Raw genomic sequence first — 25,383 nt, forward strand, 5'->3', positions numbered from 1 at the left:
CTTTCTTTCCCTTTCTTTCCTCTCATTTACTTTAAACACAACAGAGTTGCGTAAGGCACCTAAATAAGGTGGGATGTATTAGAAAAGAATAAAAGAATAACTTTCCAACAGAAAACAACTCTATCCTCCATCTCCTTCTACTATTTCATTTTTATTTTTATTTAATTATTGTAGATTTCCTCAATATCTGCTATCAGGTCTAAAACTGCTAACATGTCTACGTACTTGACAATATTAAACTCTACTCTGGTAGTGATGGAGATGTAGTGAAGGAAATATGTTGAATTGTAAATAAAGGAGACCAATGTAATTTAAAACCGTTTAGGTCACCTCTTTATTGATTTAATTAGGAGGCTGAAGAGATAAAAACACAATTAAGCCCAATGAGTTATTTCCATCATGCCCCTTGAACATCTCAGAAATAAAATAACTTAATGATTGTCCACTTTTTTTACTATAGTGTAGTGAGTGCAAGTGCAGCGGGTTTATAAACCACTACCCGCGCTGACTCATGTTGTGATCTGATATCAAGTCCATTTTTTAATATATATATATATAATTTTTAAGGCTTTATGGAATCTCAGAATACATACTGCATGTGTATTTCACAACTGCAGGATAAACAAACTGACACTGTTTGTCAAATCTGATGCTGTGAAATCCGATGATCTGATTGGATGTGAACTCTGACCAGACATTTGAGTCTTCCATAAACTCAGTTTCATTCCTCTCTGATGGTCCTGTTGTTATCACATGAGGAACTTTATACCAAACTCTGCATCAAAAAACGTCTGAGGATCAACTTTCTACAGTCCATAATGCAGCTGCACATAAACAGGTATCATGATAAAGAAAACGTATCTAAATTTCAGGTAGCTTGTGATGCTGCTTACTGTCATGTAATTTTCTTATTACAGATTTTCATCAGCCAAAACAAAATTATCCCTCCACAGTAAATAGTTTATTTAATTTAAGATAATGTGGGTTGTGTGAGTCTATAGGCAATGAATTAATTTAAAATTTGGCCAATTCTGGCCAATTTAGAAATTCCTAATCAAATAGCTTTTTATAGCTTACCATTGTTTACCAGTGAAATATATCAATTAGCTGTGGAGATAATGCAATAAAAATACATTTGTAAATACATATTAGTTGACAATAAATGAAACATTATATAAATGAAGAAAATTTTGATTTAAATCTATCACAATATGCACTTCCTTTCTGGAAACTTAATTATCCAGGTAGGAACAATTGAGAAACTTACTTTTAAGAATATTCACTTATTAAATCAGAAAACAAATATATTTTATCGCCATACAAAGATCTTTTTTATTCATATTTTCATTGCACTCTGCAGAGAAATTAGTTTGCTTACCTTTTCAGCTGGGATTGCAATCTAATTGATCCGTGCAGAGAGGAGTTTGGAGCCCGGAGCCTCAGCCTTTCGTCCACATGTCTGCTTTGTTGTCGTACGCATGCTCACACGACACAACTGGGACTGTAATTCTGCAGGAAGAGTAACTTCAGCAGCCTGCGTCCCACAACACTGAAAGACCATTGAGGAGAGTTATGGAGACAGTCATTGGCTTATCGGGGTTGTGTTCCTGACCCAAACCTCGTCTCACTGCTCACAAATTATTCCCAAAGAGACAGGACTAGGCTTTATAAAAGGCATCTCTCTCTCTCTCTTACACACACACTTTTCCTCTTTTCCTCAGTCTCTCTCTCTTCTTCACTCCTGAATTCTTGTTGTGTCCAGCTCACGTCTGTGTAATTGCTGGAATAATTGATCGCCACTCCCCCCAGTCTCAATTCAGTATCAGATTAACTCAAGGGAGCACAAATACATCATAGTGCAGCCTTGAAATTTGGCCTGAAAGAATCTGATTCAGAACATTACTTTTTCTTTCATCATATTTTGTTGCATCACACCCTCGCCCCCCGCCCCAACTAAATGTACAATGTCCACAACTGTGCACACAAACACACACAGATGGATGCACATGTTTAGGGCCTCACATGCACATTCTCCACAAATGCACACGGGCACACGCCAACAAGCGGCCCCAACAGACCACCCCCAGCAGCACACACATAGAAAGACACAGTTCTTTTAGGGGGCACCACAGAGCCCCCTATTCATAACTTCAGCCCGCCATTTGCTGTGTCCAAGAGCATCCGTACGGAGCGTCCTGGTAAGCTCAAACATAAAGAAGGACGTTCGTGAGGTGAATACGACCCCTTATTCTGCCTCAGGAGAGGGTGACAAAGCATTATTTAATTGAAAGAGGGAGAGGTGGATGGAGTTGATGAGGACCATTCGTCCATTGCAAATGTGCAAAGTTTAGGAAAGGCCTTTTGTAATATTTTGTGGTATTTCTTTGTTTTTAAATTGCCATGTACTTACACAGTGAAGGATGTTGGAAAAGATAGAGGCACTTCTAGCATATAAGCATCATCCTTGGAGCTGGAAAGGATTCAGTTTCCTGTTCTAGAGCACCTCAGTGAAGTGGTTGTATAATTGCTTGTCAACATGGGGAACTTGAACCCAGGTCTCGGGGCTCTGATGCATCTACTACTACTTTAAGAACAAGCTGATAACAAAGCTGTCACTTTGCTTAACCTTATCTCGTCTTAGTTCATCTGTTGCATTTAAACCCTGCAAAGGCTGCAGCTAATTACAATGCTTTCTGCATCTGCAGGAGAACAGAGCAGTAGTGGGAAGCAGTAGTATTGCTCAAAAATGAAAGAAGAGAGGAGTCAGTGAGACAGAAAGACAAACCAAACTAACCAAAGGTTTTCCAACCACTGAATAGAAGAAATAAAAAAAGCAACTGCACAAACAGTGTAAAAGCTTTCGTACCAGGTTCAACAGCTCGAGAGATCTCTTTTCTCAATGTTCACACATTGCTGTTATGGCAACTAAACTTTGTTTTAAACATTTTATAAATGCTGGACGATATTATTTTATTTATCATTTTATCCAATTTATCTGGTTTTACTTTTTACTGTTTCTCATATCCTATATTAGTGCTATACAAATCAAGTTATTACTATTATATATTAATTATGATATGTTCCTTCTTACACTGAATATGAAGTGGTCCTCAAACCATTTGTACCTTAACCTGTGAACTAGACTACAAATGCTGTATTCATCCATGCACCAGAGTGACTCAACACACACTTCTGTACATTTATTGTAAATTACAGGCACACACTAATTATATGGGGAAACTGGAAAAAACGACCCATTAAGAGATGGGAACAATCAGTGTGTTCCCCTTTACTGTAAGTCATTTTCTATGATTCCCTATGACAGCAGTCAACTATGTTGGGTGATAGCTAAATGTCATTTAGTTTATGGCTTCATATGACTTTATTTCTTTAGTGGTGGAAAGAAGAAGTATATAGTCAACTCTTTTATTTCCGTTTTCTTTTACTTTAAACTTCTACTCCACTACAATTTATCCGGAAATATTTTGCTTTTTACTCACTACATTTATTTAATAAATGAGATTAGTTGCTTTGCCGATTCAGTTTAATAACGCAGTGGTACACGCTGGACAAGCCGAGAGGCAACCACAGTGCTCAAACTATAATCAACAAACAAATTATGATGTATTGTTGTAAGATAAAGGACCAGTGTGTAGGATTTAGTGGCATCTAGTGGAGAAGTTATGCACTTTAATGCACTAACCCTAACCCTAACCCTAACCCTGATTGTAACCAAGTGAGTAGCCATCCACTGAAAAGCTTCCCTAACCCTACGCTTCTGCAGCCTTGCAGACCCCCCAGAGATAACTTCCTGGATTAACATACTTGTTTTAACCCAAAACATAATCTTTTCCTAAACCTAAGCAAGTAGTTTAAGTGCCTAAACCTAACAAAACTGTGAACATTTTGAGGGGCTATCATGAAGCAGATGTGCACTTACGGATACATAATTATGAATATTATATTCAGCTTCTGCAAGTAGATTCCCCTAAATCTTACACACTTGTCCTTTAAGATAAGATCAGATAACTCTTTATTGATCTCTGAAGGGAAATTCAGAAGCTACCCAGCAGGTTAAGTATATAAAGTAATTCAAATGAATCCCAGGTGCAGCATTAAAGTGATGATTTTGAAATGGACCATTATGCATAATGAGTAATCATACTTTAATACATTAAGTATATTTTGATGATCATATTTTTGTATGTTTACTTGCACAAAAGTTTGAAGTAATGTATTTTACTTGAAACAGAGTATTTCTACACAGTGGTGTTGTTATTTCTACATAAATAAAAGTAAAATCAAATCAAATTTGAGTACTTCATCCACCACTGCAGCACATTAAAACTTAATATTATTTGAAATAGGTTTTGGGGACTTTTGACTTTTGGGAGATGACATTTTGAGATAAATAACTACACAGCAGGTGCAGAAGTCAACTTCTAATTTCAGTAAAATTGTATAATGTCCTACAGTAAAAACAGAGATAAGGCAACTTATTATCTGCATAATAAGCATTTTTAGATTAGTCATTATGTGATCATCAAGTCAACACATGGAGCTTGACATGAGACATGAGCATGATTATAGCGTGATTCTGATTCCGCTTTAAAAAACCTCAACATGTTCCACTGAGTGTCTCTCTTGAGTTGTTGCAGATTATATCTCACAGCACATCATTTCTGAACAGGAACGTGGGTTAATGACATGCACACACGGCGGTAACTCGGGTGTGAGAAAAGGAGCAGCTGCTCACCCCACTTCCTTTCTGCAGAAAAAAGATATAGCAAACAGAATGAAGGAGGAAATAAACTGTTTGTGTGTGTGTGCGTGTGTGTGTGTGGGGGTAAATGCTTGTGTGTATGCGTGCGTCAGGGTCAGTAAGTGCTTTTGGCTCAAGTCAGTGGTGGTGTTGGTGGACTTACCTCCGTTATATTCATCCTTAGAAGCTCTCTTTCCCCCTCTCCCGAGCCTTTTGTCCAGCTCTTTATCCCCATCTCTTGCATATTTATTCGCTGTTTGGCTCGCTGTCTCACTTCCTTCCTGTACTGGTCGTGGTGTCCCGGTTGAGGTGTCCCAGTTGAGGTGGAAACACTGACACAGGGGTCACAGAGAGTTTAGAAACCTGCTGGGATTATCCATCCAGAGTCAAGTCAGTATTTTTTTCAAGAATCTATCTTCATTCTTTCGGTTTACCATCAATCAATATGTGATCAACTCATTAGCCATTTATTTGCAACACTGAACTTGTTGTAATGCAGTAGATTATAAATATGTATTAGTAAAACAATACACTATTACTATATTTTTTTTAAAGAATAACTTAAAGGTTACCTTGTTGCCTTAGAATAAGGGTTTTTTATCTGCAGACGGAGCAGGTCCTCCTTCACTGAAGCCGCCATGATGAACCGCCATGTTTCTACAGTAGCCCAGAAAAGACCAACCAAACTGGCTCTATATAGGGCCTTTTGTGTTTTCCGCAAGTTTCGTGGCCACTGTGGTATCTCCTACACGCTTGGAAGGCTTAGCTGTATTCAAATGGTTGCAATATGCGATTTCACTGCTAGATGACACTCAATCTTACACACTGCTCTTTCAAAGTTAATGCAACAGTGCAATACAAACATCTATTCCTATTCCAAAAAGAATGCTAAAAATAATACTAAAAAAGTGAATAAATATATAATAACTCATTAAGTGGCTGCCATAATTTCATTTTTGCTTATAATTAATAACAATTGAGGTCTATTGTTGGCACTCGTTCTTCAGAAATTCTACATTTCATGTTAATACAAATGTGATGGTGCATGTAGATGTTGCTCAGGCATCTAATAAATAAAGGAAATAAAGGAAAGGCTGTTTTACAAAATAGGGGGCAAAAAAAAAAACTCTATTCCAGCTGCCCTTTTGTAATTTTGAATTTAGCCAGCAGGTGGCACCAGATAACAAATTTTGTTCTGTCATTTGCAGGATGACTTCATCTGTGTGTATTTGTGTGTCTGTCTGCTTGTGTGTTTACTGAGACTTCCTAGGAATTCTCAGGACAGCTGTTCTTTCTCGTGGGAATAAGGCTTTAGTCCGCTCGCCGGAAAGAGGACGCACAATTATGGGGTCAGATTTGTGATAAGAACAACAAATAGTTACTGCTGAAAACAATATTTGATAATGTGTGTCTTTTTGGGTTCAAATTTGGAGATTTGGAAGAACATAAATCTCTAATGAAGGGCACTAGGTCAAAATGTTAGTATGTCGACATGGCCAGAAGAAATTGGTGAAACAGAAATTCGTTGACTTTGTCCTGAAAATCTGTGTGTGTGCTACCTTTTTCCTTAAGTGTATTCAACAGTAACATGAAATATATATCTGAAGGAATATATATTTTGACCAAAAACAAAAAAATAACTAAAGAAAATGGGTCAATGACTGAATTAGTGGCACTGGAACTCCCCTCAGTGAGTACAGGAAACACCATTGACTATTTATGATATACAATATGTTACATCCTGGTTACAAGGTCACTGAAAAACCATGAAAGTGACAGAAACAGTTACAGTGCAATAATTCTGTTGAGTTATTAGTCTAATAAACAGGACCTATATGGGCCTTTACCGAACTGAACAGCTCAAACCAGCAACAGACTATAAACACTCAGAAGCACCAACTTATTGTCAATAGAGCTGTCATGACCTGATGATTCAAATGGTGACTATAAATCTTTGTACCGAACTGAATTAAATGATCAGAATCAGTAAAGTATGTTTATTTTCTATTTCCCACCTCGTGCAATGAACTCATGTTTAACAATACAGATAGGGTGTGGTGGATGTTGTCAGAATCCCTGCAGCACATTTAGGAACTATTGGCATCATGAGAGGCCGGTTCCTGTTTCAGAGCATACACGGCTAGAGAGGCTTGCCGCAATAGTAGTGAGGATGCCACGTGACTGTGTGAATTAAAATGCTGCAGAGAAGCACAGCACAGCCCCGGGCAACTGTAATTTTTTTCTGTGTTCACTCTCCACAGATTGCTGTACAGACCAACAGCACACCATGTTAAAGTTATATAAACACTATGTAGTATTTTGAAGCGAGTGCAGAGGAAACAAAAAATAATTAATACACTTTTTCCTTGAGAATATCATAATTCTCATACTGACATATGAACATTTATTATGTCATATGAACAGGCTCATGTTTAGCACTAAATGAAACATCAGGGGATCACCACAGTCATTCTGATTCATCCTCTGGGAGCCACTAATGTAAAACTTCATTATAATCCATCCAATAGTCCAAACACAACTCAATCTGCAGGCCGTCCCAACCAGCCAACCATCCCTGGAGCTACGATGCCTAAAATAGATTCAAAAGTTCAGTTCATAGGCCTGTAGTCAGAGGGTCAGGTGGAGCAACACAAAAAGATGACCCAGTTTGTTTCTTTAACAATAAGGTTAAATTGCTGTTACATAATAACCATTCATTTGTTTGCAACACCTGCACAGAAACAAGTGATGTGCATGAAGCTGCAAAACAAAAATAAGTTCAGTAGCCAGCAGTACAATGTGCAGGAGGCAGGCAAAGAAAAAGAAAACAAATAAAATACATAAATAAGAAAGATTATGAGTAACTGATAAAAAAAAAATCTGTCTTGTTCTGCATGTTCTGTAGTGTGCAGTATGAGCTGAACATACTAAAGTAGCAGTACAGTATGTTAGCAGGACAGCGGACCAGTGGAAACAAACATGGCAATTTTTCCTGAAAGCAAAATGAGCTTTTTCGCCACAAAGTGATCTAAAAAAGACAATCGACTCACAAAGCAATGAAAGCTTGTATCTTTCCTGTTTTGTTTTGTTTTTTAGCAATGCAAAACCCTTCCCACTGGTGAATCTTAATTTGTTTGGAGAATGGGAGCAGAGGGTTTTGGCTGGCACTCACGGTATAAAGGCCTGACAACTGTGTGAATACAGATTAGAAGTTACATAACAGTGAGTAACACTGGATGCTCTGTGCGGCTCTCATAAGGTACATTAAACAAAACATGCACACACACACACACACACAGATGTATATTTACATACCAGCTGTGGAAAGTAACTAAGCACATTTATTCAAGTACTGTACCTAAATTAATTTTTTTAAAGATGCCTGTAAATTCCTACTACAGCATTCAACTACAACATAAAGTGCCACTTACATGTAAATGCATCAATAATAATGACCATAATATAATGATATAATACTGATAGAGACCATTCTGCATGAGGACTTTTATATATTGATATTGAAAGTGTATTTTGTATAGTGCTAATACTTTTGAAATTTTAGTTAAAAACAAGATAAAAACAACTTTTTGACTTGATTATTTCGACAATGTGGCATTGCTACTTTTACTTAAATTATCTGAATATATTTACACCACTGATACATGCACACAGAAAACAGTGTCCAGTATCTGTTCATATACACTCACCAATATTTCAAAAGCATATGCACATTAAAATCATCTCTGTTTGGCTCACTAGTTTGACTGTATGTATATTAATCAATCTGTCTTAGTATTTAAAATTCAATCAAGAGCTTGACATCACATGAATATCGCCCTGATTGCCATTTAATCTGCTTTATCAAGGATTATCCTAAAGATTTTCACAACCTTTTTGGCCTTTTTTTTAGCATTACCCTCAGGTTGTAATTTCCCCTTGATCAACGCTTTGATGAATGGCCAGAGCTTTAACACCAATGGTCATATTTCCATGATGATGACTCTTTGTCTAACACCACCAACAGGCTAAAATGCACTAAATCTACACAGAACCGTCTCCTTTTTCCAATCTACAAGCTCTCCTCTAGTTCCACCAATATCCATTAAGTCAACCCTGCACACAGTCTGTCTCATAAGCTAAGAGGCTGACTACAAATGTGTTGAGCCCTTTCTCACTCCCAAAGGAGTTAAAGCTTTTAATTATAATGCAGCCGTGCCCTTCTTCCTAGCACCACCCTCAGACCAACTGTCTGTAAGAACTGCAAAGTCATCAGTTCATAAAAAGTTCTTTTATCTTGGTAAAAACTAGTTTGGCAAAACAGCCTTAACTCAAAGTCAACTGACTACATTGTTTCCAGAGCTTTCGACTTTTAAGTAAATTCTAATTTGGCACAACAATCGGTTTTTTGTTGCTCATCAGGCACTTTGGTGTTGTGACAGTGTGATAATTGCATGTCTGCTGTAGGTGTTAGTGGGGTTAAAGTCTGGTATGTCTTGTTGGTTCTTCTGTACTGCTGCCGCTCACACAATCCCGGAGAAATTCTTCTCTAGGGTTCAGTTTAATCCTGAATAGTGTTAGTGGTGGAATAACTATTCAGGTCCTGATACCGCATTGTGAAAACACTCCACTAGAAGGAACAGCCCTGTGTACAAATCCTTAAAATTAGTGAAGTATTATCAGCAAAATGTACTTAAAGTATGAAAGTAAAAGTACTTATTTTGCAGTGAAGAAGTGCTTTACTTCCCAGCACTGTCTCACTTATTAATATTATTGTTGCATTAATGTGTATTTTTGCATTTTACTGCTGTAGATGTTTAAAGTACCTGAGTACTGTTACCACTGGTTGTAAATTAGTGTTTGTCAGCTGATGAAACCAGATGATAACTAGATGAACCTGAGCTTGGCGAGGCTGTGCTTCTTCAACACCTGCCATCTTAAATCTTTTAAGTCGTTTCTCCTTTTGAGAATATGAGCAGTGTCCTCCTTCTTCAGGCAGAGACTTTACCAACAGATATGAATGAATGTTGTATGGGAGAGTGAATTACTTCTTTCTGTAATCCCTGGAGGCAATAATACAGTGATATTGAACAGTTATTTCTGTACTAATTTAATGGAATTTTATGTCATTGAAACTTGAAAAATCAACAGTATTCTTCATTTGTCGTTCAATGGTCTTCAAATACAGAAGGGGGTTCTTTAGTTGTAATTAACAAATTAGTTATTGGCAGCTTTCCAAGAAATAATAGTTAAATTTTTCATATTTAGTTATTAGTAGGAAACTATAATGAACCATCAGATCTGAAGGTCAAATCTTTTTCTTTTTTTATGTCTCCAGCAGGTCGATTGCATCAGCACCAAAGGCAACACGACCACGTTGTGAGAAATGCTGTATGCTGCCTTAAAGTACGGTCGGAAATTTCAGTTAGTACGCTTAAGTGGTCACGTAGGCGGAACAAAGGGGGAAATGACTAACAAAGACTGGATTATAGGACAGAATAATAGAAAAGCCAGGATTAATTATATTGAAGCTTTTCATATAAACCAGTTTCCTCTTAATATGAACACGACAGCTGTAAAGAATTAGGTTGGCTATATGGCCTAATGATGTATATAAGCTACTCTTTGTGCTCTGTTATTTTTTTTATTCTGCCTTTCTGTTATGCTGTTTTGCAAACTGCAATTTTCCCACCATTGTGCGGACAATAAAGGTTTTCTTATCTTATCTTTTTCTTATATTACTATAAAGGTTTTAAAAATAGATAACAATGTCTGGTCTTCCTTTTTCTTGCACTAAGTAGACTAACTCTGAAAATAAAATAACTCTTATGGGACAAATTTGACATTTTGATCATTTAAATTTGAGGCGTAACCTGAAGCAGGGCTGCCCAAAGTGAGGTCCAGATGTTTCTAGTACAGAAAATAATGATACTAATTGTATAAAGAGAATATAAATGGCTATGGTAAAATGTAAAAAATGCTCTTTAAATATGTAGGATCCTTAATTATTATTTACTTGTCATAATCTGATACCAGAGTGACACTTTGAGTAGGAAGTCAGTTAATTAAGGTAACTTGGGAGGTTAGCACCACTTTGCATATTTACAGTACAATAGGTGCTTGCTTTTGGCCCGTGTCCCACCATTAAGTTTCATTTTGGCCCCCCAAAGGGAAAACGTTTGGGCACCCCTGGCCTAAAGAAACCTAATTGACAGTTTTGAGTATAATTTATGTGTTTTCTGGCAGAAATTATTTACTTACATTTAAAACAGCATATTTGACATTTTTACAACATTTTACAGTATTTAAAACATGAATGAGTTATGTTTATGAGACTATTTTCCATCAGTTTCACAGAGATATAATAACCTACTGTGATACTTTCATTCCACACTGTTTCTATTTCTGCCAATAGGAAGCTCTTCTGTTTACATTTAGATTAACAGATTAACAGTCACTGCCTTAAAAAAAAAAAAAAAAACCCTCGAGTTCATTTTGTCATCATTTCCGTCCAGACACATTCTTGACTCTTGTTTGGGGAGGGAGCTCCTGAACGCATCATCCGTTGCTGCGCACCCGAACAACGCCCGCGCTTCTGCACCAATCAGAGCCTCTCTTGAAGCTGTGACGTGCAGGGAGTATCGCATTTCTGGTGCAGAGAGATCTGGGTTTAAACCTACAACCGGTTCCACCATCAGGAGACCAGGATAAACTCCAATAGACGCACTTTAACGCGGAACGACCTTCCGACTCGATCGCCCTTCATCCATCTCCATGTCAGAGTTTGTGTCTGGGTGAGTAAACTCCTATTTACTGCATTATTCCAGAGCAAACCTGTGTTGATAATAATGTCATTTATACCGTAATATATAAGAATCATATCATATTTAAATATATTATGTATCATTTTGCTTTTATGATGCCTCTGTATCGGTCTTGAAGTCATTACCGGGTTTCCATCGCTCATTTCACACGGGAAGCTACGTGTGGAGGCTGTAATACTGCTTTGAACTGTAGCTACATCCCCCCCCCACCCACACACCCACGTACCCAAATCCCCGGAGAAATAGATCCACACTTAATTAAACCGATAATTAAAAACAGGCGCGCGTTATGCTGCGTGAGGATGGCACGCTCCCGAGGATGCTTCCCAGTTCCTTTTACTTTTATTTACCAGACAGCAGAGACAAGTGTTTGCCCCCGGGGTGATCTTACTATTAAGAGAGTGGAAAAAAACACAAGAGGTGAAAACGTGCTCTTCTGCAATCCGTGAATAGCGCAATAAAACGCGCAACAGACTCTCGGTATGACTGGGGGAAAAAAAACCCACGCTTAGCACATGAACTCCGCCGTTACGTAATTTCCAATCCCCCCCACCCAGTTTTCTCCGTATGAAACACAAACTCCACCGTGTCACTGAGTCACTGACTGGGTGGCGTGTTGGACCACATGTGAGCACAGCATCACTGTGGTGAACCGGTGAAAGTTTGACACACGTTAGGCAAAACGGAAAACTCACATTTCTCAACTTTTTTATTACTATTATTACAAAAAGCAGCGGGGCAGCCTGAGATGGCTTCATGCTGACACACAATGAGGATTCAATTAAAATAACCTGCTGATATGAAACAGAAATGAGTTTTTAGTAGTGGTGGAATGTAACTAGTTCATTTACTTGAGTACAATTTTGACATACTTGTACCACCCACACACGCACACACACACAAAAGGTACACCACTTGTGATGAGATAGCTGATAAGTAACCTAAAGGTGTTCATACTGTTTCAGTTTTTAGGTCTGATTTTACTCGACCAGACAATATGCCAGTGTTAACTTATTCTAGGGTTGCAGTGAATTATTTTCATGATCAATCAATCTGAAGATTATCGTCTGGATTAATCATTTAGTCTATTCAATTTAGAAAAATCTGATTCTTGAAGCTCCAGCTAACGTATCTAGATGTTGCTTCATGTGTATCGCCTGTTATATCGGTTCTGGGTGCAGCATTTATGATGCACACTGTACTAATTGATAAATTGTATTTATAGTGGGTTTCCTTTTTTAAGTTAGTGGTTAAAGGGCATCTTCTGAGCTACATTAATATTATCGTAAAATATGTGTTTATGTGGGTGTATGTTGTCTTTGGTGACTGTGACCTGTCTAACTGGTGTCTAATTTGTTTTTACTGTGCATTAGCAAACAAACCAGTTTGGCCTCAGAGGATTAATAAAGTTGTATATAAAGACAGGGTTGAGCTTGGATTGTGTGTGTGTGTGTGTGTGTTGAGAAATACTGTACATGGTAAAGGTGTGTTAAGGTCTCATCACTCTTCATCACCTGAATATGACGCATTGTTTATACAATAAAGCCACTTTAAACATTTTAACTCCAGAAACAAACAGGATATAATGTGTGTGTATGTGTGTGCGTGTGTGTGTGTGTGTGTGTACTAAATATTATTCAAAGCCAGGAAAAAATGATCATTTCAGCTCAGTGACTGTACAGGATGCCAAGCGTTTATTACATACGTGACTAATCTTTGTTTTGTCTGACTCTTTCAGTGGCCGCTATGAGGAGTGTCAGGTCACTACTGACTGGCTGCTGTCTAGAACACAGGTGCGGCCAACTGTGGGAATCGTGTGCGGTTCAGGCCTGGGGGGACTGGCTAAGATGATCAAGGACCCTCAGGTCTTCAAATACAGTGACATTCCTAACTTCCCCAAGAGCACAGGTATGCACAAGAGGTGGAAAACACAGCTGTTAATGTAAGTGTGTGTGCATGTTTGTGGCCTCTAATTAAATGCACTGGGTGTGGGTGTATTACAGTGCACGGTCATGCAGGCCAGCTGGTGTTTGGAACACTAAAAGGGAAGCCGTGTGTTTGCATGCAGGGCAGGTTCCACCTGTACGAGGGCTACCCGATCCAGAAGGTGAGTAGAGACCAGATAGGTCCGTCCACATTTTTCTGCAAGTTTCGCTGTCACTGTAGTTTCTCCGATGTACTTAATATGGGAGGGTGAGGCAAGGGAGTTGTAATTTGCAAACCTGGTGATTCAACATGGCCATCAAAGGCGACCCACAGCATCTGTATATAAAACTATTTCTAATTTTAAGGTCACAGAACACAACAATTCCTATACTAAGGTGATTATACACTAATGAAAACACAACCGTGAATATTATATTCCATTTCTGCCAATAGATCCTCCTAAATGTTAAACACTGGACCTTTAAGTAAAAGTGCAGAAGTATTCTAATCAAAATGTACACATCCAAAGTAGAGGTACTTGTTCTGTTAGTATTTAATTATATTAAATATTATTATATTGTAAATATCTGTAGTTTGAGGAGGGGTGAGAAGAGAAGAAAAAAGCTCTGCTATACACATTTCTCTTAATATTTTAGACTTTTATTTGATTTTTAGTTAAATATTGGATACTTTGATCTCTTTGGAATCCAACAGTTTTAAATGAAACTATCTAAACAATCTAGAAGGAAAAAGTTCCATCAACAACTCACAACAAGATCTGAGACATGACGATGTGGCAAAACTACATCACCCATTGGTTTAATCTCAGTCTCAAATATAATAATCTGATCATACAGTGTCTGTTTTTTTATATATATATATATAAAAACTTAATTTTAAATGTAACTAGTAACTATATCAGCCAGTTAAATGTAGTGGAGCAAAAAGTACAATATTTCCCTCAAAGTACCTCAAACCTGTACTTAAGTACAGTACTTGAGTAAAAGTACTTTACTTTCCACCACTGAAGGCTCGTAAAGGATGGCACGCAACAGGAGAGAAACAGGGAGCCCATTTCTTACTCCTCACAGGATTTTTGATTCAACAGAATTACATGGAATAAAAACAATAAGGGATACAAAGATACATATATAACATATGCGTGTCTTTGTGTTAATATATCATTTCTAATTACTAAAATGTGCTTCTCTTATGCATGTTGTTTCTCCAAGCAGTCCTTTTTTCGTGAAAGGGAATTGTACAGTTTTCTAGCATTCGCCTTGAAAAGTGACATGTGACAAAAACTCTCCTCAACAGTTGCCAACTTCCAGAAACATTGTCCCCAGTACTCACAACAATCACAGCACAGTTTTCAGCTGGACAATTCCTTTGGTGGAAGGTTGTTGAGAGACGTGGCTGTTTTGTGTTTCAAATGTAAATATAAGATTTCTGGCACATTTCTCAGGCACAAACTTCAGATAAAGAGTTCTCCAAAGTAGGTGTGTTTTGGGGGGAACCAACCCTTTTAAATTTGTTGCTCATTCTCTAGATTTGTATTTATTCAGCTGGTGTCTGGACTCTGTCACATTGAGCAGAGCTGGAGATGAGAAAACAACCTGAGGCAGATTATCCAATGCAGTAAACATAGAAATACCTTTATAAAGTATTATCATATCAGCAGCATACTGTCAATCACTCGAAGTGCAGATTAAGAAACATTTCCATAATACTCCTTTTTCATGACATTAATATTATTGTGCTGATATTACCTTGTGTTTTCCAGATCACGCTGCCCATGCGTGTCTTCAAGCTGATGGGCGTGGAGACGATGATCATGACCAACGCAGCTGGAGGCCTCAACCAGGACTACAAAGTGGGAGACATCATGATCATCAAGGACCACATCAACATGCCAGGGTTCGCCGGAATCAACCCGCTGTCTGGACCGAATGATGACAAGTGGGTAGCGGAGTGGAAGAGATGCATTGTTGTTGAAATGCTTTAATGAGAGCAGATATTGTTGACATAGTTTTTGGTCTTGAAGTTTTTTTTAATGCTCAAAACAACCAGCATTTCCTGTCAAAAGCATTATTTTGTCACAGTTAACAGCAGTCGACCATCATGTTACACTACTACAGAGAATAATCACAGTCTTTCAAGTGGGGGTTTTAACACATTAAGTAGTTGGTTCACCAGAATTATAACACTGTCTTTCTTAGTAATTAGCCTGAAAGAGAAATTTACTTTTCGCATCAGCTCAAATGGTCTTTGTCATTTGTATTTCCCCTCTGGAGATCAATACAGTTTAATCTTATTTTTCTAGCAAGTTCACTTTCCATTCACTGTTCAAATGACTCAGCTGTACCCAGTTTTCCTTCCTCCACCAGTTTTTATTCTTGTCCCCTTTTTCAGTTACAAAACTGCCACATTTCAGCCACGGAGCAACAATAAGCTGATGTCAGTGTCAACAAAAGTGCCTATTGTTCTGAATACACTTTAACATAACTTGTAGCTTCAGAGCAGAGCTGAGTAATGTCAGAGCATCAATACAGGGAACAGACCACTTATACACTGTTCTCAAGAGAACATTAGTCAATTTCAAGAACATGGTGCATTACTTACCGGTACCTGAGTCATTTAGGGGAGTTTCAGTATTGATTTTAAACATGACTCAACACGTTATCCTTTCTTCAGGTTTGGTGTCCGCTTCCCCTGCATGTCTGACGCCTACGACCGCAAGCTGCGGCAGCTGGCCCACGACGTGGCAACAGAGCTGGGCTACAGCGAATTCCTGCAGGAGGGAGTGTACTGTGTCCTGGGAGGTCCATCCTTCGAAACCATCGCTGAGTGTCGCATGCTGAACAGGCTAGGTGCTGATGCTGTTGGTGAGTGTCACGTCTCCCTCTCACGCTCTATCCTTAACCATCACAACTAAACTTTACCCTAACTCTAACCTTAACCTGAACCTGATTTTAAGCTTTAATGTCCTTAATCTCAAGGTTCACATTCACGTCATTACAAAAACAGTACAAGAGCACATGCACACAACACACGTACACCCAAGGTCTAACACAGTGAGTCACAGGACTAGTCATTCAAAACTTCCATTTTAAGCAATTTCAGTGTTTTTGTAATGCTTCACGTTCTAATAACAAAATAATCCCGGTAATTGAGTTACACCAAATACTACTCATACCACTAAATTACTGACTCACATACTTGCAACGTCTAAAGTCTGATTATAACCAAAAGTAATGTTTTTATGATAAGAATATGAATATGAGATAAGATATGGATAATATAAATGAGATATGGATAATCAAGTGAATAATAACACAAACCCAATATTGGCATAAAGTAGTTCTGCTCATTGATTTGTAACATTGTCCATAACGTCCTAATATACCCAGGAATGTAAAAGGGATAGCAACCTTGTCACATACTGTACAGCAAAGATCTGGGCTGCATAAAGTCTCACCTCCTCTTTGTCTTTTTGCTGCAGGGATGAGCACTGCCCATGAGGTCATCGTCGCCCGCCATGCCAAGATGCGTTGCTTCGCCCTGTCACTGATCAGCAATCGTGCGGTGATGGACTACGACAGCCAGGAGAAGGCCAACCACGAAGAAGTCCTGGAGACAGGCAGGATGAGGGCCGAGCAAATGGAGAAGCTGGTGTCCACCATGGTGGCTCGGATGGAGCACAACGACAACTCCTACTGATTATGAGACTGACCGCCGTACCTGTTGTCCTGCTTTATCTCTGCATCACGTAGATGTTTTTTTCTTATTAGAACGCTAAAAAAAACCAAAACTTTTGTTTAAACTGCCAGGCTAGGTTTACTACTCGATAAACTAGTTTCTTAGCTAAACCTAATTTTTTTCCCCTAGTCTTAAAATCCTGGAAACTGGTCCACTTTTTATACACTCCTCTATCAGCAATGTTTACATTTTTGAATTGTACAAATAAATTATCTTACTGTACCTTTAATACTGCTGCGATACTGCTGCGATACACTGTACTGTATTCAGCCAACTGGTGTTTCAGTGAAACAGCACCGTATTTTCTAACTTAATAACTTTTAATTTAATAAAATCGAAATATTTATTCTTTCAGTTCTTACATTCCCTTACATATTCGTTAACAACTAATATGAAGAAAGTGATATTCACATTTTTAATGTGGAGGACCAAGTCATCAAAGATCACTGTTAAACTGTGGAAATAATAATCTCACATGATGTTTAAGATGTGTAAAATGTTCTAAGATATTTATACTGAATGTATTTAAGTAGCGTTTTTATTGGGTTTGATAATATATCGAGTGTTTGATGGACAGAGTTGAAGCAAAGGAATTTATCGTGCATGAGACAAAGTATGAATTTGATCAAAATCTCCTTCCATGTCTTATCACTGTTAACAGACTGAGTTTCTGGCTGTTTGTGCTTTTAGAGTTACTTTACTAAAAACTGTTCAAACTGTGGATCTACTTTTACAATAAAATGACTTGAATAATGTTTCTGTGTTCCTTTGTAGTTTGTTGGTGGGATGTATGAGATCTTTTTCCTATAGATGAGTGGTCTTGAGTCAGTCTTAAAAAGAAAAATCCACCCTCAGCTCTTATACTCTCTTATACTGTAATTTCATTTGTCTTGTACAAACTTCCACTATATGAAGTTAAAGGTTTCCTACGTCCCACAATGCCATTGTTTTTAAAAGCACACAGAGAACCAAGTATTACAAACTGGACAACTGCACCTAGGGCATCCCAGGTTCCCAGGTAATTGCACATTTGTTTGAGAATACACAGCAATATAGGAGATGTAAACTGACATGAAGACCTTAAAGACTACTAGATGTTTACGGCCCTGTCTCACTGCAAGTGGTGGCATCATCACATTTCACAAACGATTCCCGCTTGTAAGTTGCAGATACATTTGCAGGCCGTGCAGGGCTCTTACACGGGTTTGCCAGTATGGCGTTTGTTTTGATTGGTGAAATGTGTTGAAATTAGTACAAAAGGAAATCTTATGTTGCAAGCTTTAAGCTTTCATATCGCAAATTTGGTGAAACCTTGGGCAAGGTATTAATGGAGCAAGAGGAGCACTGGTTGGTTAAAAGATAATGAAAGAGGGAGCACCCTGGTAGCAGAGTCCCCACTGCAGCGGCCATGGGCTCGACTCTGACCTGTGGCCCCTTGCTGTGTGTCATATATATAGTATAGTATAAGTATAGGCACACTTACCCAACTCTGCAAAAAAACTAGGCACTTGGTCTTAGTGTAGTAGTGTAGTTGGACAGCTGCAGTGGATTCTTGTCTATTAATGTCGCATTAAGGCTTTTGTTTGATGGAGTTCTTCCTGCATCATGAAGGGCAAAATTATTAAACTTCTCTTTCTCTTGACACACAAGTTTGAAAAAAATCTTCTCTCAAGCCCCTGTGTAGCTGCTGCAAATGCACTGAAGAAAAGTATGTGGACACCCAAAACAATACACAGCGATGTGGTTGTTGAACATGGGCACTAACCTGCTGCCACAAAGCTGTAAGCACTGTAAAATATAGCCGTAGGGCCTTGCCCAAACTATGAAAAACTACAACTGACCAAAGACACAAGGGGCAAGGGTGTCCAGATACTTTTGGCCATATAAAGTAAAAGGAAAAATACACAAAAAAACTGGGCCAGAAAGACAAACTGTACCACTGATCTGTCTCCTAACAGTGCCCGAAGGCAGATATCCCCATCAAAGACACAACCTGCAAAATCAATGTAAGCTTCCCACGGTAAGAATGCCAAACAATACATCTAGCTCGAGCCCACAGCTGCCCTCTCAACCATCATGATGGTTGACATTTTTACTGTTTGTCCTCCATCTTATCAGCCATGTTTACCCTCCTCTTTCTTTACTGTCTATTCACTCTGATATTTCAGTCTACACTCTGCCTGTTCCCACTTTCTTACCAAAAATACATCCACTGCCACTTGTCCCCCTTCTCCTCCTCCCCCTCCTCCAAAAAGAAAATAAAAAAACATTTTCCATGACGCAGGCACCAGTCTTTATGGCCATACAAGGCTGTGAGACTTTTATGAGCTGTCTGTTTTACTGCAGCGAATGAGCAGGTCCAGGTGTCCGCACGAACTGTACAGATTCACTGCAGTGTAAGGAAGCAAAGCGAGGCACAGGCAGTGCACTCTCAGCACACATTGCCGTCAGTAAGTTCATCTTCTAGTTCGACCGGTTGGGTTTATGGTCACGCGCACAAACACACACACAACACACACAACACACACACACCGACACACACACACACACACACACACACAGATATTTAACCTGCTAAATGTACTTAGGATAATTGGTTTGAAAGTATGCACATTATGCTTAACATAAGCTGTGGAAGTTGTAAATTGTTTGTTTTAGCTGCTGGCTGTCAGAACAATCTACCTTTACAGCTTCTGATGAGTGTGCAAATACACTTATCTAACACAACCACTAGATCAAATGTTAAATTTAAGTCCTGTATTTTTTAAATTATGCTTAAAACCGTTGATTTGACAAAAGGTGGAGGATGACACAGCAGGTATGTTTTCATTACAGCAATATTTAGCAAAAACACCTCCTGTATTTGATAAGCGGAAGCCCCTGAAAGAATCCTGTGTTCATAAGGGGAAATCATTAGCTTCAACACACCAACCTCTTCCTCGAACACCTTTAAATAACTGTGTGTGTTTGCAGTGAAGCTCTACAAACAAAAACACAGTTACAGTATGATGAATTAAGCAGGAAATACATCGTCTGTGGCACTGACTGCTACTGTAGGACATACTGTTCCACAGCAGTGTTTATACTGTACTTCACTACCTGGGTAACCCACACCAAACGAAACCCATGTTGACCATGTACAACGGGAAACAATGGCAAGTGTAATTAGACCAGAACACAAAAACAACAGAGGAGCCAACATTTCCTATTAGAAATGTATGGATAATGAATCCAGATGAACCAAACCTAGAGTAGCATCACTGACACTTTTTAACCATAACGAGAAACTGGATCGTTAGGCTACAACCAACATCTTCATTTTACAGGGTTTCTGCATAGAGAGGCAGAGGGTGGCAAGAAAAAAATGCAACCGCAAAAAGCAACACGTAGAATTGAAATGAAGCAGGGATGATGTGCAAGAATGTAGTAGTTGTAAATAAATATATGAAAGGCAGCAGGTCAGGTAGCTACTTTCACGTTTGACAGTAAATAGGACGTGTGAAGTTCCTGTTTCTGTTCAGGCAGCAGCACTGCAGTCATAGTTCCTTTTCTGCACTGAGACGCTTTAGAGGATGAGTTACGCTGCCCTCTGGTGCCGTTTCATCCTACCAGAGTGACAAAAAGGCAGGCTTGAATTAAACCGTAATTTGAATAGTCGATTAATTAATTACTTAATGCCTCCCCTGTTTTGAGTCACCCCCTCCTCTAAATATCAAACCGTCCCTAATGTAACCTGCTGGTCAGGTTTGGACAGCAAATAATGTTTAACTGACCTTGTATATCAACTGATATAGGGCAAAAACCTAGACGTTAGGGCAGAGCAGGTTAATGAGTGGATTGATAGTAATTCAATTAATGTCAGTTTTGATAAACAATTAATTATCATTTATAAAGCAAGAATGCAAACCATTCATGGATCCAGCTGGGAGTATGTCCTGCTTTTCCTCTGACTTACATCACTGTAAATTGCAATGGGATACCTTTTAAGATAATCTAATGAATACAGTGAATGGTAATGAACTCTGCAAGAAAGTCAGCACTTGTTTGTAGTTTGAGGAGCACAAACTGAGTTATTTACAAGTACAAACAAAGTGTGATGTCCAAAACTAGAAATATTCAGACCAGCTGCTGATTGAACGATCCTTTAATATAAATCATAACAAAGGGCAATGGGTTTTTGGGCATACATTTTATGAGAAAAAAATCAACTCGGAACAATAGTCAGGCGGGTTTTTACTAATGTTGACATCAAAACATAAACCTGAGAGGTGCTTCACTGGCTCTGAATGGAAAGCCCTCTTTTGACTGTGAAGGGGAGAGTTTATGGGGGTAAAGAGCATCTTGTGCTTCTACAGTTTCAGTGCTGAGATGAAGTAAGGCAAATTTCTAAATGAGAAGCTGAAATAAACTGTGTCTATGAGTGAAGATCAGTATACAGGTAACTTTAAGAGGAAATCTGCAGGATCTTTTTGTAATGACTCCACATTTTAGACCTTGTTTTTTTGTTTTGTTTTTTGGATTTCTAGCTTTGGAGATGTCTTGTGTGAATTCTGTTGCAATTCAGTTTCAGGTTTTCATAATTACAAGACAAGTATGTAAAATAAAAAGAAGCAAACATCTTCAAATTGGATGGGTTTTGCATAGTAAAATATGCATTAATATACAAAGTCTGTGAGCAATGCCACAAGGTTACAAATCCCAAACAAAAAAGCTGCCGCTCACTGGCTTTTTGATTTGGTTTTGGGGGTCATTTGTGTCTTTTCACCTGAGCAACATCCCTTCAAACATCTCCACCTCAGCTGTATGTGTGAATGATTCTGTGCCGCTTCAAGTGGTGCATCAGGATGAAGGTTTTTCCGCACAGCGAGCAGCTGTAGGGCCGCTCCCCGCTGTGTGTGCGCTGGTGGACCCTCAGACTGCTCTGCTGCGTGAACCTCTTCCCGCACTGCCCGCAACCGTACGGCTTCTCGCCTGTGTGTGTCCGGTGGTGTATGCTGAGGTGGGACGAACACTGGAAGTTCTTCCCGCACACCGTGCACCAGAACGCCCGCTTTCTCTTGTGGCTTTGCTGGTGCAGCTTGAACTGGTGCAGACGGCCGAATGTCTTCCCGCACTGCGAGCAAACGTAGCCCCGCGCCATGCCGGAGAGAGGTTTGTGGTGGGTGTGAGAGGGAAAGCTGCTCGGTGTTAAAGTGTTGTGCGAGGGAGTTACGGCCGGTCTATCTCCGGCTGCAGTCTCCCTCTCAGGGTGTTCATCTGGCTGCCTCAGATGATGCGAGGGGTTTCTCTGCGCGTACATTTGTTCCTTCTGCCTGTCTTGCTCTGACTGGGTGCCCTGAGGTCTGGGTTGAAAATTGGACGACTGTGGAGCATCCTTTTGATACTCACTGTTGTAGATCCCATTACACGGCCTCTGAGAGGACACCTGCTGGACACCAGCCGACTTGGAAGTGTTGGAAACCACGTGAGCATCAGAATGATCCGGGAATGTGTTGGAATACTCCTCTACCACGCTGGAAAAGTCAGGAAAACCAGCATCAATGTCATTACCTTCAATTATGGATGACCACAGTTGATTCTCTCGTTCATCCATAGAAAAGTCAGCAGCGAGTTGAGTCTGCTTCCCTGCACCGTGCTGGCATCCTCCCTGACTGAATCCAGATCGGTTCTCCTCCTTCTCTGTCTTGACAGTGAACTGAAGGCCACTGATGTCACCTGCAAGCTGACCAGAGTTGTACAAGTCACCGAACTCTGAGGCTTTTTGCCTTGCGACCTCTGAATGGTTCAGCTGACGGCTCTCTTCAAGCTGCTGGCTCTCCGGGGCGTTAACTGGATTGGGATATTGTACAGCAGAACCTGCAAGTGACAGGTGTTAGGAAAAGTCAGCAGGGGCCAATGTAGTTAATTTCAATTTAATTTCAATGTATTGGATTTAATTCTTGTTCTTTAACTCACCAATTGGTCCAGCAGAATCACTGATCCACAGCGTCTCATCTGGACTTTCTTCTTTAATTGTGAATGAAACAGTTGCATCTTCAATCTCCGGAAACTAGACGAAGAGAGGATTAAAAAACAGGAGACCACTATTAGAAATATAACAGCCACATTGTTCTATCACACTAGTGTCTGAAACCAAGATTTCTTCAGTAAACTAGATTTCTTCGGGTCAACTTGAGACATCACAAACTTAGACACAAGCTGGCTCTCAATTGTGTGCATCTGGGCAGGTAGTGTACAAATGTTTTCTGTTTTTGTTGCTGAAAATAGGCCAAAAGACACTAAAACGCCCCGTAGAGCTGACAGGGAACTGCAGAGTGAGGTGACAATTCTCTGTGGATTTGTCACTCAAGGCACCACCACAAGCAAAAGTCAGCTTTAATTAATTATAAGCATGTTCCACACCAGAGTCTGTGCTAATTAGACAACAATTCTGGGCTTCCTAATTAGCAGCCTCTATGCTGCTTGGCCTCTATTACCCCCATTTATACCCTTCTCTGAGCATTGTGTTTAAATATTACCACCAACTCATTTGGGGCTTTTGGGGTCCCTTTGGTGGTCTTGGGGCCCTGGGGGTAGTTGCCCACGTTATTCAGGCATGTTGAGGGATGCTGCTGACATAAATAAAGGATTTTGAGTTACAAAAACAACACAGACCTTCATTTCTCCTGTGGGATGCGGACAGTTACTCCCCACATCAGGTCCTCGGTCCATGTAGTTTTCTGGTGCACAAAGGGAAAAAAATCCAATTAAAAGTTAAATTAAATATCTTTAAAGAAGGAAAGGTGTCCAATTGTATGTATTGCATTGTAAGAATGTCCAATAATTAATATAAAATACATTAATTCATGTAAGAATGTGCAGCACTCTCACAGTGCTGCCTTTAACTAATTGCAAATGTAATCAGATGTCCACATGATGCCACATTAATATGCATAATACATCAATTGACCACAGTCGTCAATAAGGAGCACAAATAAAGGCAGTAGAGGATCTCACCAAAGCCTCGCTGCAGCTGTGCATTTTTGTTCTCCATCATCAGTAATTTCCTCTTCAGCATTTCATTCTCGCTTTGCTTTCGGGATATTTCGAGGTGCAGAAACGCACATTTGTCATCGACTAGTTTGGATATCTCTGTCACTGCTGCTTTAACCAAAACCTCCATTATTGAGGATAGCTGGCTTTGAAAGGGAATGCACGTCGCCATGTTAATTCATGCAAAAGTAAGTGTTCGAGGAGGAGAAAAAAAATAGAATAAAAATGTCCTTCCACTGAGTGATTTCGTTACAGAAATTGCGAAAACAACCGACGCACTACAACATTTTTTTTACATCCCTGTGTTTCTAGCTAGCTGGAACCTTTTCTTCCGTGTAGCTGAGGCGTCTACCGTAAACCCACGAGCAGACGCGCAGTCAAATTACAGCCAACAAGGAGGAAACAAAGTGTGTGACGACGTTTGGTAACACTGGTGAGTGTTTCAGGTAAAACTGAAGGTGACTTACCTTTTTAATGGTCTGTCAGAAGACTGTGCAGCTGTAAAAGTTAAGGGGCTGCTTGATGTTTTGGGTAAAAAATGTTCATTTTAAAATACAATGTACATGTTTTTAAATGTTTTTTATTCTCAAATACTGTTAAAAATACTCTAATTCTGCACTGATAGATGCAATTGCCAACCCTAAAAAGCTGCAGCATGCCCCATCTATATCCCCTTCTGCAGGGGGTCAGACCTATGTTCCCACAGCCCTATGTGGTTAGGGTCAGGGGGAGAAAGGGGGAGAAAATCTGAAACAAATTTATGAAAAAGGAAATGTGGGAACATAGGGCCTAATTTTGAAAAGAAATCTTCGAAATGTGGGACTATTGGGCTGTGGGAACATAGGCCCTTCTGCAGAAGTAGCCTATTTACAAATTAAATCTATACTTAGAAACTTGATTCTGAAAGCCTGTGATTTGTGACCATTTAATGAAATTTGATCTAAATTGGGGGTCTCTCAAGGATCCATATTGGGTCCTCTTCCATTTAGCGAATATCTAATAAGTTTACACCTTTTCCAAGCATGTGGAAACCCTGGAAGAAGAAAGAGGCAAGGTGGGAGAAGCAACAAAACAGCGTTGGTG

At 39.3% G+C, this 25,383-nt stretch overlaps 3 protein-coding genes across 3 annotated transcripts in view; 1 reads left to right on the top strand and 2 right to left on the bottom strand.

Annotated features, from left to right (window-relative positions):
* Nucleotides 1-1,627, bottom strand: part of LOC118335017 (ATP-sensitive inward rectifier potassium channel 10) — an 11,971-nt gene extending 10,344 nt beyond the window's left edge. The window contains exon 1 of the mRNA XM_035671189.1: nucleotides 1,379-1,627. The gene's annotated coding sequence lies outside the window, so the exon portion shown is untranslated. The remainder of the gene's footprint in view (nucleotides 1-1,378) is intronic.
* Nucleotides 1,628-11,397: 9,770 nt separating this feature from the next.
* Nucleotides 11,398-18,023, top strand: pnp5b (purine nucleoside phosphorylase 5b). Its single transcript, XM_035671483.1, has 6 exons — nucleotides 11,398-11,553; nucleotides 13,322-13,491; nucleotides 13,587-13,690; nucleotides 15,293-15,468; nucleotides 16,204-16,394; nucleotides 17,012-18,023. Exons 1-6 carry the CDS (start codon nucleotides 11,534-11,536, stop codon nucleotides 17,227-17,229), a joined length of 879 nt encoding a protein of 292 aa, XP_035527376.1. The 5' UTR covers nucleotides 11,398-11,533; the 3' UTR covers nucleotides 17,230-18,023.
* Nucleotides 18,024-21,381: 3,358 nt separating this feature from the next.
* LOC118334869 (zinc finger protein 436-like) lies at nucleotides 21,382-24,727 on the bottom strand. Its single transcript, XM_035670946.1, has 4 exons — nucleotides 24,265-24,727; nucleotides 23,923-23,987; nucleotides 23,224-23,317; nucleotides 21,382-23,124 (listed from the first exon to the last, which is right to left on the bottom strand). Exons 1-4 carry the CDS (start codon nucleotides 24,470-24,472, stop codon nucleotides 22,064-22,066), a joined length of 1,428 nt encoding a protein of 475 aa, XP_035526839.1. The 5' UTR covers nucleotides 24,473-24,727; the 3' UTR covers nucleotides 21,382-22,063.
* Between the last annotated feature and the right edge of the window lie 656 nt (nucleotides 24,728-25,383).

Source organism: Morone saxatilis, unplaced genomic scaffold (genome assembly GCF_004916995.1).
Source record: "Morone saxatilis isolate NCDOM2014 unplaced genomic scaffold, NCSU_SB_2.0 Contig23, whole genome shotgun sequence".
Lineage (NCBI taxonomy): Eukaryota > Metazoa > Chordata > Actinopteri > Moronidae > Morone > Morone saxatilis.

What these genes read in the sequence shown, in the direction of transcription:
- pnp5b (XM_035671483.1), top strand. Translation starts at nt 11,534, where the DNA reads ATGTCAGAGTTTGTGTCTGG. An exon ending in ATGTCAGAGTTTGTGTCTGG is followed by an intron (nt 11,554 to 13,321) that starts GTGAGTAAACTC and finishes TGACTCTTTCAG; the next exon opens with TGGCCGCTATGAGGAGTGTC. An exon ending in TAACTTCCCCAAGAGCACAG is followed by an intron (nt 13,492 to 13,586) that starts GTATGCACAAGA and finishes GGTGTATTACAG; the next exon opens with TGCACGGTCATGCAGGCCAG.
- LOC118334869 (XM_035670946.1), bottom strand. Translation starts at nt 24,472, where the DNA reads ATGGCGACGTGCATTCCCTTTCAAAGCCAGCTATCCTCAATAATGGAG. An exon ending in ACAGCTGCAGCGAGGCTTTG is followed by an intron (nt 23,988 to 24,264) that starts GTGAGATCCTCT and finishes TTTGTGCACCAG; the next exon opens with AAAACTACATGGACCGAGGA. An exon ending in ATCCCACAGGAGAAATGAAG is followed by an intron (nt 23,318 to 23,922) that starts GTCTGTGTTGTT and finishes CTCTTCGTCTAG; the next exon opens with TTTCCGGAGATTGAAGATGC.